A 22,362-nucleotide genomic window follows, 5' to 3' on the forward strand; every position below is an offset into this window, starting at 1 on the left:
CTAAGAGGCTTTGTTTATTCCGGGTCAGCGGTTTGTTGATTTTTACCCATGCACTCGTGCCACAGTTTAAAATGGCGGATTAGATACTGAAACATCCGACGTTAATGAAATGGACCAGTTGTTATTAGACGCTAAACGCCTGGCATCTCGTCTTCGTGAGCATAATGCCTCGTCAGATGCACTCATTGGCCAAGCAAACAATTTACACTTTAAAGTGGATGCTATGAAGCAGGTAACGATGTCAAAATTTGGACTAGAATTATCTTTTTTACAGTTTTGTAAATATTAAGCTTTGGTTTTACATGTATGTCAGAATTATATTGCTTTACACTGTGATTGACAAGAAACAGAACTCGACAGCTTGCAATTATTGTAAGCTGCACATGAGCACTGCCACGTGCAGGAAACATGTTTTGTTACGGTTTTGCTAAAACAAGCTCATTTATTAATGTTCAGTGTTTTTCCAGGATAAAAGGTTGACTTGAGTAGCACTGAATATTTTGAACAGACTAACTATATTTCTTAATGTCATCACTATGACTTTGATTTGTAACAGAATGGAAAAGAGGTCTACTAAACCTGGCTAAGTCAATCGAACATTCGGTAATCGAACTCAGTCGAACTCCAATTGTTTGATTGATTTCAGTTATTAGGTTTGGCAATCGAACATAATTGAACTCACCCAAACTTTTTGCCAACTGAATACAATCGTACAATCAAAAATTGTGTGGTTCCAGAAAATATCCATATCCCCCACAGAGGGTTTTATCCAGTTTGACGCCCCACCCTCCAGGATTTTCCGTTCAGGGGGCTTTACAGTACTCCCCCCACCCACTGGAATTTCCATGCTTTTTCTACTTGGACCCCCCTACCCCTCGGAAATTCCGTATCCATAAAAAGCAAGACTTTACTCATGGATTGTGATAAAATTTAGCCACAGCTGTTTATAGTTACATTGTAGACAGACATACTTTTTCACGGTAGACTGCAGACACGGCCCGTTCCTTCATGTCATGTTAAAATGTTTGAACCGGTGTTTAAACTAATAAACAACTGACTTACAAGCACTTCACTCCCAAATGGCATAGCAGCTGACTTTTTCTTCATTAAAGGAAGTTTTCATACAAGAATCTCGAAACGTACATAGAGCTCTTTCAAATAACCGAGTTGAAGTTTAAATTTATGCATGGTCAAAACAACATATTGAATTACTTTACACGCGTAGAAAAGTCGTCATGCAACTTTTTTTCAAAACAGCTGTTTCCCAAATGTCACTTTATTTTTTCTTTCACCAAAGGAATACATCAATTAAGTCATATGCTTTGTCTCTTTAGTTTGTAAATGATAGTAAATTCATTGTGTGCCTTAGTTTTTTGAATTGGCGTACATTTCATACGTGAAACACGCATTGTTCAGTCAGTCTATAAACGACCGACTGAAATCTCATCTACCGTTCCAATTACAACGCTCCTCGCTGTCCACGTTTACATGTAGTTCAAGACAAATGGCTTTGAATCAACTTTGCTTACTTGAAGCAAACTGTTAGCTACACAGATAATGATGAAAATATGTGCCAACCTAGTTACGGCAATTCCGAAACAGGAATTAATTTTGTACGAGTATCAAACGAAATAAACAAAGTACAAATCTCATTTAATTGACAGCATGATTAATGCTGGAAAGAGCATCTGAGCTGCATTCAAGCTAAATACAGCGCAATCTTCAAAGTATAAAATATCATCAACTTCATTGTTCATGTATTGTTGCACCTCTTCGTCGGCCGGCATTTTGTTCAATTTGATGTCCAACAAACACGATACTCAGGATTGCCATCTGTCGTATGACATCGGAAGAAAAATGGAAAATATACATGTGTGCAAAGAATCTAACATTTATTTCAACGGATGAACATTTCTGTTGGCTTGGTTGCCTGAATCAATTGGGAACGTATGGTAGTGTTCATTCAATCGTGTTTCACACCCACTGGAAAGAAAACTCTTTGAGTAGCCCCTTCCCCTTCGGAAATCTATCTCTTTCAGTCCCCCCTACCCCTCAGAATTTCTGTGACCTGCCATGGGGGGTATAGATATTTTCTGGAACCACACATTGAACAATTGTTCAATCGCACTAAATCAAACTCCAATCATTGGATTGATTTGGATTGGCTTTGGCAGTCTAACATAATCAAACTCTAGATTGATCGATCCTTCCTTCACTTTCGAACAGGGCATTACTGTCAAATAAGTTTGTGTGAGCTTCAAGTCGCATCAAAGATCGCCTGTGTTAATGGGCCTCAGTTTTACTAATAAGAGAATATCCCTGATCAATATTATCCCGCACATTGTAACAATAGACTGTTGACTACATTGAAATCTACCTGTATTTACCCATGTAATAGTCAATCCCATGTATAAGTCGACCCCCAATTTTTGAGGCCAAAAACAAGATTTTCTTAATTTCCAGGTAAGAATTTCTTGGAAAGCTCTTCTTGTATTTCTTAGAATTTTCTTTCAGCTACTGCGGATATGTGAACAAATCACAGCAAGTTTCAACATGAAGTTTTGCCAAGCTTATTATGGCATGTACAAGAGCATTTTACCCAGTTTAGCAACACATGTGTATGTAGGCTTTTTGACGATAATTTTTGTAAAATGCTCACAAAATCAAACATGATGATTTCAAACGAACCTTTTTAAGTGTGTAGAGATACAAAGTGGCTTTAGAAGACAGGGAAAACACCAAAGAAGCTCAGGACCGGGTTGTTTGATAGCCAGTTAATGCTAACCTAGGATTAAAAGTTAACCGAAGGATAAATTTTCCTTGGATATAAATGTTTTACACTATGAATGTTTTCTATAGTTTGAGATTATTCAAATTCAACACTAATGGACAAATAATATAAACAGAAAACCTCACCGAAGAGTTACAAAAACTAAGTCAAAATTCTCGCTAATCCTGGGTTAGCTTAATCAGGCTTTGAACAACCCACCCCAGGACTCTTTCAAAATGACTCGATAAACAAAGTGCAAAGCGTGCATTATGGTACTTGATAGCCAAGCCTTGAAATCGGTCGAGACTGTATCCTGCCAGGTTACTAAGCAGAGAAGTTCGAAACGCGAAAGATGTTTTCTCCGAGCGGCTTTACAGCTTTACTTACAGCAAGAATATCAGTTCTTTATGACAAAATTGAGCCAGTGAGTATCTACAACATTCAGGTTAACATTTGGCAGATAAATATTGATGAATTTAAACTTGAAGCTCTGATACAGAGAAACAGATCGCTAAGCGAATGTATGTTGTAAGCTGTGCTGCCGTTTATGCTGTTTGTTAAAATAGAAAGACAATTATTATGCTAATTAGTTAACTTGTGCTTGGATATCAAGTCTTTTACCCATGTATAAGTTGAGGGCGAATTTTCGGACTGATTTTTAGGTCTTGAAAGGTCGACTTATACACGGTAAAATACGGTATTTATATCCTCATCTGGACATGCTTTTAGAGAACCCATTGTTAAGCGTGATTTTTGTAAGCTCTTGCCAAGAACTCTATAGGAGTAGAACAGATTGCCCAGTCATGAAGCATTGGCAGAATCGCTTGAGTCAATCAAAGAAGCTATTTTTACAATTTGTTAGTTACATGTTTGCAATTTATTAGATCTATCAATTTACTAGCTATTTTCAGAATTGAATTTGGATTTACATGGTAAATAAATAAATTAATTAATTAATAAATTAATTAATTAATTAATATATTCTTCACACTTGGATCACATAGTTATAGTAGAGAACTCCATTCTAGTAAGACCACAGTGTCTACTGATATTTTTATTACCAGTTTTGTTCAATTGATCTGATTTTTCCAGGTGGTTCAATAATCAAACTCCTGAGTTTGGAAATCATACTCACCCAGAACTGTCCAGTTCAATTACGTTCAGTTATCGAACTAATCAGCAATCAATCAAACAACTGGAGGCGATTGAGTTAGATTCATTATACCTTCGGTTTTTTTCGATTGACTATGCCGGAACTAAAAAGGCCAACCATATGTTCAAATTTATGATGCACAGTAAATTCAATCTCCTCTATCTGGCTTCAAAAATGTCCACTGTCAAGTACTTACCCGTAGACACTGACTGATCCTCAAAACCTACAGATTTCCAAGAGCAAACATGAACAAATACCCATGCATAAAGTTCTGTTCTCAGTCAATTGAGTAGTTAAATTTTATTGATGTTTGAAATTTGTACACCAGAAAAATTTTGGTCCTACTGTTTAGTGAATAAGTTATAAGATGATTACATTTCCTTTCTGCCTGACAGTATCATGATGTTGTGAGAGACCTTAATGAGGTGGCAAATCGTAGGCCTCGCAGCACACTTATCTTAGGAAGCCAGGAAGAGAATGCTCGTATACGGGAATTACAACAGGAAAACATTGAACTTCAGACTTCAGTGGCTGAATATCAATCTGCTCTGGAACTCATCATGGCCAAATATAGAGAACAGGTCAGAGCATTTTATAATCCTGAAATGGGACTCAACCAGAGGCACAAAATGATAATAATTATGCTTGCACTCTGCAGGGCATAGTGGATAGTGTGTGCCAGTTTTACACTCAGTGTCATTATTTATGTACATGTACTCTTTGTCTTATGGGGAGAAACATAACCAGACTACAAATTAAAATGGATCTAGCATGAATTGATGAGTTCCAATTGTGGCTTTGCTGAAAAAAAGATACAAACAAGTCTTATTTTGCAGACATTTTGTAAAATGGAATGCATTGTGACTATTGTCTGCACTATCTTCCAATGCCATAGAATGTAAAGCATTGTGTCAAATTTGGACTGGGTTAGATTTGTAGTTTGCATCAGATGTGGAATACTAAAATAATAGCAATGATAAAATATTAAGATTATGTGTAATAAAGGTACCTTATACGTGTACCTTCATATGATTTTTACTTGAAGTGCATGTAGTAAAATGATTATGTACTCTTTGTTGGAATTATGTTCATTAATTTTTATTTGTAGGTTTTTGGACTGATCAAAGCAAATAGACTTGATGCAAGTTGCATGAAGTTAAATAATTACAAGGTATTCTACTTTCACTTACATGCATGTAGCATTATACAAAATACTAATGTATTTGTTTTTGCATACTGTAAATTCTGTTTATTGTAAAAAATATTTGTGGTGCATGTACTAATAGTACATGTAGTCTTTCCACGATGTGTATGTTTACAGTGCAGCTCAGATATATCCGAACCAAAATATACGCGTAATGCGCGTCAGCCCAATACGCGTATACGCGTATGGATATACGCACATACGCGTATGCATATACGCACATACGCGTATACAGCATATACAGCATATACGCGTATGCCTGATTAGTATGTATGAGCTAACCTATTGTTTCTTCTTTTCTTATCAGGTCATTGTTGTTTTCAATGGCTTGACAGCTTGCCACAGAGCGAGAAAGAGTTTTCTTTATTTTGAATACGCGTAGACAGTATACGCGCGTATGCCTACAGACTAAGCAAAATGTTAGCTGAAACTAACATTTTGCAATTGGGCACTTGACTGAAAATTAACTGACTGAATATTGATTAAAAGAGAGAGTATTTTGTCGTTAAATCAAAAATTTACTATTTTTTTTTTTGTCAAATAGAACCGGGGATACACGCTTCAACAATCCCATCTTCATGGAGCAAACATCACAACCGAAAGATAATATCTTCTCGAAACAAAGTCTGAACACGGTCCAAGCAAGCGACTTGGAAACGTGTGCCGAAACACACAACTTTTCCTCGAAGAAATTAAAAATAACAAAATGTGAGGGGCGCACCATGGAATCTTCGATAAACAATTCTTTTGTCAGGAAGAGAGTAATTTACTATTTGAATGAACGGTTTGTGTCAGATACCGGAGATATCACTTTCTCGACAAGGTCGGAACGCTTCAAACAATAAACATCTCGCAAGCGACTTGCCGACGCATGCCGAAACACAGAACTGTTACTTGAGGAAAAAATAACTAAACGTGAGCAGCGCGCCACAGAAACTTTGATAAACATTTCTTTGGCTAAAGAAAGAGCATTTTACCGTTTGAATGAACGATTTGTGTCAAATAGAACCGGAGATATCATTTTTTCGACAAGGTCTTCGGAAAGCTTCAAACAGTAAACATCTCGCAAGCGACTTGCCGACGCATGGCTAAACACAGAACTTTTCCTTGAAGAAAAATATAATTAAACGTGAGCAGCGCCCCATAGAAACTTTGATAAACATTTCTTTGGCTAAAGAAAGAGCATTTTACTGTTTGAATGAACGGTTTGTGTCAAATATAACCGGAGATATCATTTTTTCGACAATGTCTTCGGAACGCTTCAGACAATAAACATCTCGGAAACGACCTGACGACGCCTGCCGAAAACACAGAACCTTTTCCCGACGTAAAAATAACTAAACTTGAGCAGCGTGCCATAGAAACCTTGATAAACAATTCTTTGGTAAAGGGAAGAGCATTTTACCCTTTGAATGAACGATTTGTGTCAAATGAAACCGGAGATATCATTTTTTCAACGAGGATCTTCAGACAATAAGCGCTTCGCAAACAACTTGCCGACGCATGCCGAAACACACAACTTTTCCTTGAAGAAAAAATAACTAAACGTGAGCGGCGCATCATAGAAACTTTGATACACAATTTTTTCGTCAAGGAAAGAGTATTTTACCATTTGAATGCATGATCTGTGTCAAATATAACCGGAGATATCATTTTTTCGACTAGGATCTTCAGAACGCTAATTCAGACAATAAACATTTCGCAAACGACTTGCCGACACGTGCCGAAACACAGATCTTTACTTGTAAGAACATAAAGTTCACGTGTTAAAATAGGGAGTTCAAGCGACTGTATCAATTTTTTTCCCATTTTTAGTAGCTTAAGATCAAGTGTCGACAAACCGTAGTTTGTCGGTGAATTTGCGAAGTGATCGAAATATGATAGCTTTTATTGATCGGCATGACGTTTTAACAATATGCAAATTTCGCTTTGAAGCCATTTTCATTCTCAAGAAATATAATGTCCTTTGTTTGACTAACAATGCTTCACATAAAGAAACTTGTGGGAATGCATAACAAAGACGCGCGTATATACGCGTATATGTGCGCGTATTGACATACGCGTATACGCAAAATACGCTCGTATGATAACGCGTATGCGTAGTTCGCTTATATCTGAGCTGCACTGTAGCTGCTGGTACTAGAGCTTATTTTGATTAAGTTAGTTTATCATTTGATTTTTAGCAGTTTACAGTGTATTACTGGTAATTTTTTTCTTGATTTTTTTATGTACAGTAGTTTAGATCTTTAAAAATACACAGAGGACAGCATGGGTCCCACACAGAGAGGTTGTAGGGTACATGATTGCAAAAGACGGAAACAGAAAGCATGACTAACTGAGATACTCACATGTCTATTCTGTACAGTTTATAGCTTGAAGTCGGTCATCTTCCACCAGACTTTGAACATTTCATTTGTCTAATTTAAGCTCTTATTTCCGTCCATTCATTTAGGAATTACAAGCTAAAACTGAGCAAATCTGTGAAATGGCAGCTGTTATGGCACAAGCAATCTACATAGATGATGAAGCCATTCAACAGGAGCAAGAGAAAATGGCTTCCATTGAGTCAGAAAACAAAGGCCTTAGAGAACTGTTAAAGATAAGTGGAATACCATTCCCTGCAACAGCAACTAGTGAAGAGGAGGCTTCACCTAAGAACGAACCTGACAGTACATGTACATCAACTCCTAAAGAATAAATTATTTGTTTACGATGCAAGATGGTCACACTTCATCTGAAAAACGGTGTTCACTGTATGCTGTCTCACATAATTTTGACTTTCCAAATCATGAACTGTCTTCAAATTAGTGCATATAAATGTATGTACATAATGCAATCCAAGAAACTGCTGTCCAATCAACTTCAAGTTAAAGTGAACAAACTTGGTCATGTTCATCTTGTGGTGTACTCACGTCAAAGGTTGACCCTGCGTAAAAGCACTGTTAAGTTATAATTGTTTGTTGCCTTCTAAAGTTTAATGTCTTGGGACAAATTGGAATGCAGTGACAGGTTATGGGCAGTTTTTGCTCGCTAATGTTACCTCTTAAGGGAGCTTATCATAATATTTAACTTTTTTTTCTCAAGTACAAAATTGCTTTGAAATTACATAAACAAATAAATTTCAAATTGAAAGAAACCTCAAATTATCAGTTTTCTAAGGTAGAAAAAACACCAAACATTAGTAATGAACTACAGTGTAAGAAGATCTATCATGGAGGTGATGTAAACTTTTGATTTAAGTATAAAAGGGGACAATACATAGCAATTTTGTGGTCAGGGACACTTGAGAAATTTTCATAACTTACAACAAGATGCATTATGAAAGAATAAGATGAGATGAGATGAAAGAACTGGCAGTTTCCATGAAATTGCATGATAAGTATCTTTGGTACCCAGTGTAATAAGCGTAATTTGATTGGCTGCCTCCAATGAATATCACTCATTTATGTATAACAAATTTGTAATAATTTATTGTATGCCCCAATGCAAGGTGGGCATTAGTCTCAACAGACTTTTTTCGTGCAAGTTATTTTTTATGTCAATGAACTCAAGACAAAACAGAGAGTCTGTGGGTAGACAAGGCAGACATCAAAATTACACAGCTCTTAGCTGCTCTTATATCCATAATTACAGTAGGAGAATTATTCAGATATTCATATGGCTGAACTCATGGTCATTTTATTGATATCTTTGAACTTAAGTAGGTCGCTGGCGCTCTTTTTTTCTCGCAATCAGCCTGGGAGAATGAGGCGAGACCCTTTGGACGAAAAGGGATTGGGACAAGACATGGGTGGGGCCCTCAGGAGAAGAAAAGCAAGACCGGCTGCCAACAGTACCTGAACCTTCTACACTAACTGCATTTTGAAACGTTGACGATTAAAGAAATATTTATTTTTACTTGTGCTTCAAAAGCCTGTATCCATTTTGTGCCCCACTGGATGAACAACTTTCTGGCATTTGGGCTCACGCGTATTTTTGAGTGGAACTAGTACACTAACAAAGAGATTCCACAACTGTTTTAATTGGCGTTCAAATAAGATTTGTGCAAATATTTCTTACACGGTAGATAAATGACAGCTAAATAGTTTCCCCCTCTCTTTAGAAAGAAGCGAGTGTGACCGAAACGACATGCCAAAGCCTGACGTAAAAACCCTGGGCTACTCTTCCGCATGGTAGTACGTTTATATCTGGCCCGGGGAGGGGTACTCCCAGAACAGTCGGGTGGGGGTGTGCGGCCCGCTTCCCAAAACCCCTACCCTATTTAAGACTAAAGAATACGAGGTCAAAATCGTTTGGAAGGCGAGCCAGCATCTATCACAGCGTTCACTCCCCTTCTACGCATGTGAGGAGAAGCCATTGTCGAACTTAGGCGCACCTGGAATTCAAGGGTACAAACGAACCGGAACTAGGATTGTATGCTTTCGCCCAGAGCGTTGGGCATTCGTTCACCGCTGAAGGAAAACGCGGGAGCTCCGGCTGGGGACGAGGCGCGAAATCTGCGCAATAACCTGTGGTAAATTCGTTCCATATATTTCTATCAGTTGCATAATAACAAGAAGAACTGGGGCGAGTGAAGTGAGGTGAAGGGCGGAGTGCTTTTCTGCTTATTCCGCGAATGAATAAACGCCTATACTTTGAGCTGCGTTCAGAAACCGTCAAGTATTACAACGTAATACGGCGACAATAAGCTCAGTATGTTGCCTTTCAAGTATCTTATTTAAAGACGAACTATAATACAAACAAATGTAAAAAGTTCATTGGTGAGTCCGTCATAGTGAGCTCACCACCGTGAAATAATCTGTTTCTGTTGGTTCAAAAAACTACATAACAAAAGACCACACAGTTTGGAAGAAGGAGAAAACATTTTTGAATCAGTATTCGAATGCCACTTTAGATAACCTTACAAACTTGAAGTACAAACTGAAAAATAGGAATAAAACTCTACACACATCGACAGGTGAAACTTATTTTGCACACCACTATTTCTTGCTCACACTCTAAGTAAAAAACGTTCTTATGAACGTCCATTTATTATAACGCGGTTGAGAAATAAATATATAAATATAAATTTATTTAAATATTAAAATTTTGTCAAAGAAACTTTCAGTCGGACTGAATCTGTCATTATTCATTATTTCCACTGATTATGACCCTCATGACGAACATTACCAATCCAGAGGAAATTCTGAATAACAAGAAGCAATTCCTACACTTCGGATACTATTAAAAACTTAATCCTTCGCTGAAGATTTCTTTAAAAGTTTAGTGTCGAGGTACATGACATAAAGCACGTTTGATTTTTTCAATGACGTCCCTTTTCTTTTTTCCACCAGCGACCTTTTTATGAGAATCCTTAGGATCCCAGTCCTCACGAGCTTGGAGTAACGTGTGCTTCTGTGTAACGTCTTCAGAATCATCAGACGGACTTTCCACGTGACCATCCACGTGACCATTCATGTGTAAATCTGGATCTGATCCAGCTGGAGATATTTGCGGTGATACCCGAGGTGAATGGCCATGCTTTGGTGTAAACGGAGACTTGTTCCTTCCAAATGGTTTAGGCTTATATTTCAATGTCTCTGCCGCTAAGTAAAACTGCGCTTCATTTGGCTGCAGAAACCAGACTAACTGGTTTCTGTCGTCCGTAAACTCGATTACTTCTTCTTTTATAGTGGATATTTCCTGTGGAGACATGAAATATTTCGTCTCAGTACGTTCAATCAATCCAAAAAATAAGGTCAAATATGGACCTATTGGTAGATTGTGTTTACTTATTCTCCTCAAATGAAGACTTTCGACTTAACGTTTGCCGTCCCTATCATAACTGGAAAATACTCCACCCATGATTTATTTAATAGTTTTATTCTTATAATTACCTACCTTGTTTACATCAACTGCCTCGTTGAAAACTCGCTTGGCTGCCTCAGCAATATCCTAAAATGGCAAGAAAAAGCTCCAGCTTGAAAATGGTACATTTTAAATGAACAACAGCTAATGGTATGGGAAGTTTGATTTGTTCTGGTAAGTAGCTTGCTCTTGTAATTGGAACTTTAACTATTGCTTACATCAAGCGTCCCTTCGTAATCCTTGCATACTTCTTTCGTGTTAACGGTCATTCCAGTCTCATCATAGCTTAGGTCATGTAAGCTAAACAAGGTTTCTCCACGGTCCTTTTTAAACTGTTTATGTTCCCAAGCACCCGTGTGTGGATCAAAGTGGTATTGTAATAAAACAACGAAATAAATCATTTGTTAGACAGCCTTGACACCCAGACAAAAGACGTAGTTATACTAAATCAAAATGTGGCGCACTATGACAGCCACCTCGGAGACCCAGGGGGGGAGACAGCCGTGTCAGGAGTAAGTCAAACGGGCAAAAGCGGTATGAACGAAAGTTTACAAGAACGAACGAATGAGTCCAGGCAAGCACAAGTGTTTCAGGTTTTGTTGTTGTTGTTTTTCATAAAGCGCAAAGAGCCAGATGTTACAATTTTAGTTTTTAAACACGATACAAATTAAACTGAAACCGATGAAGAAAAAAAATATATCATAAATGTGCACTGAATAATAGCAAGATGATGTCACTGTTTCATCAAACAGTAATAGTCCTTGCAAATCTTGTGCTTGATTTATGGTTTCCTTGGGCTCAACTTTTCAATGATATCCTTTTTCGACTTGATCATTCAAACACCCTTTGCCTAAAATAAACCAATTTGTGATGACTGACGATCTTTTCATCGCTCAAGCAAGCCCAGCATTGTCTTTGCAGTAAAGGTCTGACTGACCTGCGGTAACAGTTTCCATCCATGCGTAGCTACCATGTTGACAGCATTTAGTACAAAATCCACTGGTTTGTCGTTCATGAAGTAAGGAAGACCGACTCGAGCAAAGCCAGGTCTGAACGGAAAGGAGAATTAGAAATGTTTTATATCTGATAAAGCAGACAAATCATAGACGCGGTAGGTCAGTGGAATTAAAACCTATACAATGATAAGACTCAACTTACTTCATTATTTCTAATGGTTCCTTTAATAATCCTCCCACACTTTCACTAAAGCAAAGATCAAATAAGAACACTGTTAGATCACTCATACAATAATAGATACGTTTGATTAGACTTGCACACAACTCGAATCAATGCATGCTAGAGTGCAATCAACGCATTTTAACCAGATCGGTCTCTTGCTATCTGTAAAGCGGAATCTACGCACCCTTAAACTCGCCTTAAACTCGCCTTAAACAAGTTTCATTCTAACATTAACTAGCGTTGCCCCTCAAAGATACCCAGAACTAATGGAAGTTTAGGCGCTTCATGAAATCTTAATAAATATAATGTGTGTAAATTTGCTTACTTTTCATGCTTTTCGAGGAACCACGTGAATTTTCTGGCCATTGATTCATTAAGACCAAGCAGATCCTGGAAAAATTAAGAAACAGAGTAAATGAAATATAACAGAACAAGCTCTCCACAATCTCATCCCCAGAGCACGCGCGTTTCCGGTCAGCGGTGACCGAGCCCTGGACATTCTGGGTGAAATCAAGAGCCGGAATCAGAAGAGAAGCGAAGAGGTTGGCGACCCAAGGCTTGATCTAACTTCTATCTTGCCTGGTCTTGGGCTTGTCCCAAGCCAAAGTGATTCCCCATAACATATCACAATATCATTAATAGTAATACCCAGGGTAGAATATAACACGATTCTTAGGCTTCTGTCGCTTATTTCTCCTTCTTCCTTCCATTCTATAATTATTTAGCGCTTCATTTTTAACGTATACACGGAAGTCGTAGGTAGCGGAGGTTGCTAAGCAAAGTAAGGCTTACCTGTGCGTAAGGTCCTGCGCATGCGCATCCTCCACGAGCCTGGATGCCATAGAGATCATTCAGAAGGACAGAAACAAAGTTATGATGCACAAGTTTACCGCTGTCCTGATGGTAGATGATTATGGAAAAAATAGGTAGCCGACTAGCGGTGTCATTTCCTAGTATAGCAATGTTTGGGTTTTCACCTAAAGCTTCAAACGCTTTCCTAACAAGAACAAATATAATAAGAAATATAAACATGATTACATCTGAAGATGGCACGAGGTCAACTACTGTAATGATTCAGATTGTTTCGCCAACTTTATAAAGCGAATGTGCAGACTTATATTATAAACGTATTGAAGAATCACTAAAACAGTTCACGAGCCATCTTTAACAACATAATATAAAAAGAGAACTTACTTGCAAAGTTGTTTTTCCCTTTCTTCGATGTTTGTCGTTCCAACAGACTAAATAAGATTATAGACAATATGGTTTCATCAACTGGGTTGATAATGTGAATTGGCCACCGTAAAGAGATTGGAAAGCTGACGTTTCGAGCGTTAGCCCTTCGTCGGATTCGCTCCGACGAAGGGCTAAAGTTCGAAACGTCAGCTTTCCAATCTCTTTACGGTGGCCAATTCACATTATCAACCCACTCCAGTCGATAAAACCAAATTATCTTGTTATACAGTAATAGCCCACGTATAAGAACCTCGGTTTTAATAACCTGTTAGGCTAAAATTTTCATTTTAAGCCCCCTCCACATAAGAACCTATTAAGGCTAACATTTTAAGTTAGGTTCTTGTCAGTGGGGTTGCTGTAAAAGTGTATTTAATTAGGTAGAAACTGCCGAATTACGATCATCATCTATTTAAAAGTAACTTGACATAACTTTTTTTTTCTTTCAAGCTTAAGTGCCATGTTGTATGTCTATTGTGTTTGCCATTCAAATAATTCCCCAAGTATTTGCAAGTACTGTACTCTACTACAGTATCAAAGAAAGCTTTCTGACCATCTCCAACTCTGTGAGAATCACAAAATATTAAATGTAAAATATCAAATATATCCCAATGAAATAAATAATTGCAAAATATCAAAACAACGTAAGCTCCCAATGGGCAATGCCTCAGCTTCTCAACATGAGTTTCTTTGTTATGTTTTGTTAAGGACATATACTGTACCTGCACTGAACTGCCTATAGGCATTGCTCTATGGTACAAATAAATGATTTATACTGTATTATGAGATGATATTTCTAATATATATAGTGTATTCAGATGAAATTCATATGAAAATATAAGAAACTATTTTAAGAACCTTGGTAGCCTAAATATGCTTTAAGTACCATTTATGTAAGAACCTATTTAGGCTAAACTGAAAAATTCAGGTTCTTATACGTGGGCTATTACTGTACTCCTCACCGACGCACAACCACAGTTTCTTTTAGAAACTTACCCCTCTAAATAAGATTAAAATTGACTATTAGAATAAACCAATGAACATAAATCGAAATATGGAACAACTACGCTTTATAGATTTGTTTTGGTCTTATTTATAAATTAAGAAAAGAATTAAGTTTGTCATCATAAAAAAAATCAGGAAAGTAAACGGGGTGAGAGTATAAAGTAGCTAGATTTACTGAGTCGTAATGCTGTGTTGACTAAACTATACAGCCATAACTTACCTGTTTAAGTTGGAAGACCATACCAGCCCGTATTGACTCCACAATAGCTGGTGTTCCACCTTCTTCTCTTTCTTCAATGTCTTTTAAATATAAATGCGTGTCACGTGTCACCTGATAAGAGAGAGAGAAAAACGTTTGATTAGAAAGCACACTTTTCAGTCATCGTGCCAATCAAAAAAACGTAAACTTACAAATAACACTGTTCCGCCTCCACAGCCGCCAGGGACTGGGTTCTTGAACACACTTTTCTTAGCGATAAGCAAGCCTGAAAGGCGAAGAAGCAGTGTTTAGTATAAATTACGTGATTGCAGTTAAACAACCTTTTAATTAGCATAAACTTACCCGAAGTGCCAGTCCCTCCAACGAACTTGTGAGGAGAAAGAAAAATTGCATCCTTATACCTGCGACATATAATAAGGATAACATCAAAATGACAAGTAATCTGATCTCTGATAACGATAATAGGTTTGATATTATGTTTATCAGGAGATTTCGTGCGCGTGCACGTCCGAGTGCGCGTGCGCGTGCGCGTCCAAGTGCGCGTGCGCGTCCAAGTGCGCGTGCATGTGCGAGAGACCAAATAATGATGCAAAATGTTCGCAGACCTTGTCCAGTGTCAAACTGACTATATTTCTGGGATCCTGAAAACTGGCCAATACAACGCTGAGACCGGTCACTTAATAGAAGTTTGCCGTATATTGGAGCAAAGTGGGTGATTTCACAGCTGAGTTTAACGGCGTTATCTGTGTAGCTTTTGCATAAAGAAACAACATTTCTCCTCACCCATTCTGTGTTGGGTTCACGTCGATGTTGAGGTACGGACCGGCTGAGGCATAATCCCAGAACGATAAGGCGCCATATTTGTGACACAGTTCAGCTACAGCCACAGTGTCTGTCAGGATTCCAGTCACATTTGAAGCTGCTGAAAACGCCACGTACATGTTGTACTCTGCTAAACGGTATTTCTACAACAAGAACAAAAATGTGTTAAAAATTGATCCGAGAAAACAGATATCTATTTTATACCAATTATACCGCGTCCTAATCACGTTTTAAAAATTGCTAACGCAATAAACAGTCATTGAGCGGTCGCTGACCTGTGTACAGTATGTTGAATATCAGCTGCGAGGAGGAATGTACGTTATCGCATAACATGCAAATGGATACATTGTTACCACTAAACAGAGGAACTATTAGGTGTCTGTGGTAAACTAATTTTAAAAGGAGAGGCCAATTTGTGTTTCTATGCAAGCACTGTAATCTGATTAATTGAGCTAATCTATATCTATCAAACAATAGATATCGAGTAGCTAGAGAAAGAGAGGGATTTTAAACATGGCGGATTAAGGAGGACTCATGCGCAGTAACTAACTAAGAATGGTTTCCACAAAGGGAGGCTGAAAATCAATGGACAGTTTGGTTGCAATTATCCAGCGGCACATCGTGTCTTTCTGTTATGAATTTTAACTTTTTCGGCTTTCAACAAAAATCCACTGCATCCTCTGTGTTATACAATTCCGGCAAGAACAATCTTAAATTACTCGTTTTCTTTGGCCATCGTAGCTTGATAAGAAATAACACGCAAACTGCGGGGATAAACATAACCCTAACCCTAACCATAACCCTAAACCCTAACCCTAATTGAAATTTAGTTGTTACTTCTATTCCTAACGGTAACGTCTGAAGATGTATGTTGAAACATACGAAACGACAAGTAAATGAACTTTGTTTTCTAACATGCGTTTTATTGTCATGTTTATCACCGCAGTTTGCGTGTTATTTCTTATCAACCTTGAATTACCTTTAAATTTTCCTCAAGCATGTCCATATCCACTGTTCCTTCTTCATTGTCATTTATTCGCACAATCTGTAGAGATTGAGAGTGAATGAGGAAAGCTGCCACCCTTGTGTACTCCTGGACTAATTTTCTTTTACCTACTGAAACTTCTTTTTGCCAAAAATCATAACATTTTATGTCCCTGTATCTGGCTACAAAACCTGCTGAATTAAGTTTTTCAGTTGCAAAAAGTGGTCAAATGCTTACCATTATTGAGTAGCAAATGTTATCACTATCAGAGGCGGTTAATAATTATTTAAATTGAATGTACAGTTTGTGTTTATTATTTACCATTACCAGCCCCTAAATTGAAAAGAAAAGAGTTCAAAGGAAAAATTAATATCGCAAATGGCTTGCTACGTTTTTATTAAAACTAGCCTTACCTTGGCTCCAGTTTCCTTCCACGGCAAAATATTTGAGTGATGTTCAAAAGGGCCGACAAACACAACCTGAAAGAATGGAAAACTTTTTATATCGGCCGGCTTACCCTATATCAAATTTGCCTGTGGCTCAAGTTCAATGATGATAACATGCTTAGATGTCTCTCGTGCTTCCTTTCCTCCAGTTGCAGAGCGTGAATTAACTTGTGAATAGCACTTGTTGTTCCACTTCCTGTAAACACTACAACATCTTCGTTTGTAGCATTGACACATTTTTTGATGATAGTACTGCAGTGACGAAGAAAATAAGAACAGTTTCACGACCAATAGTTCAATGTTTTAGCACTGAATAAACTTGTCCAGAGTTTTGCCGTTTGAGAATCTTAAACTCTACTCCTATTCCCAGCCCTCGTTTGGGATCGTCACGCAACTTTCCTTCCCCAAAGACGTTGCGTGACGACCCTAAACAATGATCGACTGCGAAGGAGAATGGTTAAAAAGACCACAACGAAGATTTTTTTTCAAGTGCTCGCATTTGAAGCATTTGCCATTAGTGTGACACGTGTGATACGTGCATAATTTGACCTTGGATCAATATCAGCTGCGTTGCTAGAGGTACGGGGACCTGTGTTCACTGCAACTTGGACAAGTCCTTACAGTTCAGACCAAGCGTGAGGTCAAGATGGCTGGATATTGGCCAAGTTCTTTTTTTTTGCGTGTTTATGGACCAAGACGGAGTCGAGGTCCATAAACAGGCAAAAAGAGAAGAGCCCAATAACCAGCCATCTTGACCGAACGAGCCTGGTCAATAACGGATATTACATGGACTTTGATGAACCTGCCGCGACTAAGGGGAAAAAGTTTTGTCGGGACACAGCGCGAAATCCCGGGCGGGTGAGATAGCGTCATCTTGCCTGCTCGGCTAGCCAATCACAGCGCAGGATTTGGTACATCTTGCATGTTCATGGAGCTAGTCATATAATATGATGCATAACATACATTACTCGACTTGAATTTAAGTTTGCCTGTAATCTAGATGTAATGTCTTACCGTGCCTCTTGTCTAAATCTCGTCGTCTGTCGTGACGTCACACTAGTCGTTGTATGAGTGTTGGCGTAAAAGGGGTATACGTAGTCCCGGATGTAGTTCTCGATGAACTTGAGAGGTCTGTTGAAGAGGAATGCAAGATAAAACAAGATGAACAACTAAACACCTGTCAGTTTGAATCTGATATTTCTAAGCTAACAGACCGCGAGATTTTATTGAACTGTTACTGCCATAACGAACAAAGGAGAAACATTATGAAACTGGTGTTCTTCTTATGGATTCTTAAAATACAGATTGAGGAGCGTGAGCTGGGAGAATGATGCATGCCTATAAAATACGTGCCACGATTTTACTTTCTGTACTTTCATGAGAAGTGTCATTATAAAAGATCATGCGACTTTTCTCCCTCTCTTCCTCTTCTGATCGTTTACTCATTTATTCATTTATTTATTTATTTATTTATTTATTTTGTGTTATATGAAGGATTCTCCAGAATAGCGTTTGACAACCGAGACTTCTCTTTGAGTTTTAAACCAAGAAAAAAACAAAGCCAAAGATATGTCTAAACATAGACGTTGAACATCTGATTAAACTGACCTCATTGCATACTTTAAGTTAACTCAGAGAGGATGATGGGTAAGAGGGGTAATCCCCGCTATGGGCATTATCCCCCAAATTTAAGAGGTTTTTAATTAGATCACCTCCGGTCAAGGAAATCCCAGGATGGTGGATTAACATCCAATCGCAGTCTGAAGCGTAGCTAGCCTTTAAGCCATTAAACACGGGCTTAAAAAGAATTTCTGTAAATAATTTTTTTAGTAGCCGAAAGGCTACATTTTTTTTTCTTACTATTCAATAGCGAATAACCGCTATATCAACGTTTTATTTTGAAAAACGAAATAATGACTTATACATGGAAAAATGCTGAAAGGTTATTAACAAAGCAGAACTTTGAAATAGTTTTGCGCACGAAAATTTAGTTGACTGTTGCTTTTTCTTCTTTTTTTTTTCTTGGACGTTGGCAAAATTCGATCTACGACTTACAATGTACAATTTGGGCTTAAATGGAAAAAAAAAATGGCTGGCTACCCCCCTGAATCGTGTGACGCGGATTTTGCTTGCGTGGACATCCAAAGCTGATTTACCACCCCTTTACAGGTAACATTTTCTGCTAGAGAACTGGGTACCATATCTAAAAATAGCTTAAGAGAGGATTACCTTGAGAATAAACCTTACATGGGGGATTAACTCTCTTCATGACCCTTCATTCTCTCTTGATAAATTATTTAAGATTGTTTAGCTGGCATCACTTACTTTCCAGAGGCTGTGTAGTCACAATAAATAACTACAAAAGAACAAAAGATGCTCCATTAATTTATGCTTTCAAAAGGAGATAAACCGAAAACGACTCCATTCTCGCGGCTAGCACTTTTTTTTGCCAAAAGTACCATACAATTTCAAGAGTACGTAATATTAATAGTAGAATAAGATGCTGTAATTGCGTCGTTTTCTAATGCGATTATATGCATGCCTTCTGTAGTGACAGAGATGAAACCGCACGTTTTGAAGAAACGCTCCACTTTGACGGCGTTTTTACACGAATGATTTAGGAGTAAATTACAGTTTCAAAGCTAGAAGTGACATTTTCAACCTCGTTCCCAGGGTCTGTTCCCTGGCTTGGGGGTGGGGCAAGCCAGGGAAAAGACCCTGGGAACGAGGTTGTGACATTTTCATAGCATTTTATTACCATTTAACAGAGAGCATAGACATACGAGCGGAAGCACTGACTATTTAAAAGGCCAGAAGAGTATGAAAAGTCTCCACGTCTGAACGATTTCCTAAGATTTAACCAGTGGCTGCCACGTGCAAGAGAAGACTATAACAGTGTGACAAAACACATTGCAGCCATGACGTAAATTCACCAATTAAAATTGTTTACGGACACCCGCACCGTATTGCCTTGAATCTGACGTCAGAAATCGTGTTGATTTTAATTTGAAATATCCTCAGGACGTTTTGAAATCGCGTATCTAAGTGTTTCAGTGAATGTCAGTAATTAGTACTCTTTGTCTGTTTGTTCTTTTTGTATGGTGTGCGAGCAGCCGGCTTCACCCTCTTTCTCCAAGACAATTAAAAACCGATTACGCTCGGACAAAACTTTGTCAAAACAATTTTACTGCTCTTTTCAGTGCTCTTTATTGTAGTACAAACAATGTATTTTTACACAATATCAGTAATTCTCTGTCCTCCCGGTTATTTTGCACAAGTTTTAGCAACATGATTCCTAATATGTTGTGATGCCCTTGCAAAACTTTGTCAGTCGACCTTCTCACTCAAACTGATCAGTTATCCCGCGCTATCGGTTGACCTACAGTGCAACCAACGGGTGGACCGTAACCTGTCAAGGTATCTTGCAATGAAATGTATAGTCATGGCGGATGTTCCGGGCAAGTGAATTCTCACTCCACATTATACTTTAAGTGTGAAAATATATCCAATAGAAAACGCAAACTGAAAATATAGCAACATGTATCCATGGTAAGGACATACCACAAAATATTTCATCGGGCAAAATCGAAGGTCGCCGCTTTTCGCTTTCAAGAAACCCTTGTTACGCTTCGAACACCGGCGAACGCCTCGCTAGAAGCGAAATGATACTTTTGCGGCATCGACATCGTGTAAATCACTTCAAATGGTATATATGTACATAGTTTCAAATACCTTTCTTTTCTCCATAAGGTCCTTTGAATCTTGTGTTTCCCCCAATGATATTCTCTTCGATGAAATCCAAAATCGGGAACATGTGTTTTACTGTCAAATTAGTTTCTTTGAGTAGTTTTCTTTGCTTTCTGTCTTTGCTCGCTAAAGAAAACAGTAAACAAGAGAATTCAAACTAAAAATAATTATCACGGGACGGATGAATAAAAAAAGTATTTTTTTTGATCGTTTTGCTTACCTGTAAATCGATTATGTTTCGTTATGTTGCTCGCGTGTTATATCTCCTGTCAAGTTATGCAAATGACATCATGAAATCAAGCACGACCTCTAAGGCGCCACGGATTCCTCAAATTACTTACGTTCTTCCGAATCGTCAGTGATTATTTGTACAGTAAACATCTGAGAAATATTTTTAAATTATTGTTCCCTCTTTTTAAACACAAACTTCGATTAGTAACAATTCAATGCAGGGCAACAGTTTTCAAACACTGGAAATATTCGATTGGCCACGCGTTTTAATTTCATTTTAGTTTTTTCAAGGTGGAGTGCGGTCACGCCAGCGAAATAGCGCTGTGTATGAATAACTTGTAGTCAACTGTTACCTGTTTCGCTTTCTGCTAGCTTTTGTAAAAATTATTTTGTAAGCAATTCTTTCCAGCTAGCTTGTGGTTGTTCATAGAATATTAAAATAACTTCGTTGAAACAGCTGTTTAGGTTATTCATGTCTGGATGCACGCGAACAGGAAATGCGTAGTTTTCCAGTATATTCTACCCGTCCAATTTTCACCTGTTTTCTCCCACTCATCGTTCCGGTCGGTGATTAGACGGTATCACGAGAAGACAAGATGAGGAAAGGAAAACGAAGGCAAAACCTACAAGCCAACGTGTGGTGCCAGATCAGAAAAAGTCTTGAGATAAACTTTTGCCGTTCTTTTTTTTTAGCGTTAATACACCCTTGCTTGAAAATATTTTAATTTGCTGTAAATCAGAGATTTTACCTTCTTTTTTGCTGGAGTTTATTAAAGATCACGGGAAAAAAATTATAGGCAATTTTTGCCGTTTTCCTGTTTACCAGGTCGCCGTTATGTATCAGTCAATTCTAGTAGTGCCCATACCCCCGAGCTAGTCCCCGGGTGTTATTTTCATAAAAATGCAAGTTCCTGCGGACGGAAATGCGCCGGGCTAGCCGGAACAATGCCCGGCCCATGGCCAGTAATAAAATTTAAATGCTCCACCCCAGGATTAAGACCTAAGCGAATGCCGGGCTATTAACCGCAGGGATGGTCACCCTAACTTGGGCTGCTTGCTTCTGTTCAAAAAGACACTGTAGTTCAACTTTTCTGTGGACGTAAGGAGTTCATGCATTTTCTCTATTTTGTTTTACGCACGTTCGTGTTATTTCGAAGTCGGTCGCACTAGCAAAACTACTTCATTATATCAATCACAAAGGGCTATCCTACAAAACAATGGTTACGTTATGTTATTGCAAAAACTCATCGATATGTGTTGAGACGCAGGGTCTATACTGAAGAACCGAAAACCCTCCGAAGTTTTTTTTCTTTTCAAGATGCCGGCCTGGGAATCTTCGAACCCGGAATTTGCATGGCAATAAATCTATCAAAGGCGAGACACCAGCATAAAAACAAAGTCCCATTTTTCCCTTCAAACTTATGAACATTTCAAACGCCTTATTGCTGCGCGACATCTCAACATCGTGAATATCGCCTTTGCTTGCGAGTAGTTGCTAATGTGCTCGTCAGGTGTCTTGT

General features: G+C 38.2%; 2 protein-coding genes across 2 annotated transcripts; one reads left to right on the forward strand and one right to left on the reverse strand.

The window, feature by feature from the left end:
• Positions 1-35: 35 nt before the first annotated feature.
• LOC110048788 (FGFR1 oncogene partner 2 homolog) lies at positions 36-9,024 on the forward strand. The gene is made up of 4 exons (XM_089289587.1): positions 36-232; positions 4,319-4,504; positions 5,032-5,094; positions 7,580-9,024. The coding sequence occupies exons 1-4, from the start codon at positions 110-112 to the stop codon at positions 7,823-7,825; spliced, it is 618 nt and encodes a 205-aa protein (XP_089145713.1). The 5' UTR covers positions 36-109; the 3' UTR covers positions 7,826-9,024.
• Positions 9,025-9,822: 798 nt separating this feature from the next.
• Positions 9,823-21,328, reverse strand: LOC110048791 (uncharacterized). Its single transcript, XM_089289588.1, has 19 exons — positions 20,832-21,328; positions 20,597-20,737; positions 19,190-19,220; positions 17,879-17,995; positions 16,979-17,116; positions 16,832-16,913; positions 16,413-16,478; positions 15,395-15,576; positions 14,954-15,012; positions 14,803-14,876; positions 14,612-14,722; positions 13,348-13,394; positions 12,946-13,150; positions 12,479-12,543; positions 12,133-12,177; positions 11,916-12,023; positions 11,193-11,352; positions 11,008-11,061; positions 9,823-10,809 (listed from the first exon to the last, which is right to left on the reverse strand). Exons 2-19 carry the CDS (start codon positions 20,676-20,678, stop codon positions 10,390-10,392), a joined length of 2,046 nt encoding a protein of 681 aa, XP_089145714.1. The 5' UTR covers positions 20,679-20,737; positions 20,832-21,328; the 3' UTR covers positions 9,823-10,389.
• Between the last annotated feature and the right edge of the window lie 1,034 nt (positions 21,329-22,362).

The sequence above is a fragment of the Orbicella faveolata genome, unplaced genomic scaffold, assembly GCF_042242905.1.
Source record: "Orbicella faveolata isolate gen_17 unplaced genomic scaffold, um_ofav_v1 contig_2, whole genome shotgun sequence".
Classification (NCBI taxonomy): Eukaryota; Metazoa; Cnidaria; class Anthozoa; order Scleractinia; family Merulinidae; genus Orbicella; species Orbicella faveolata.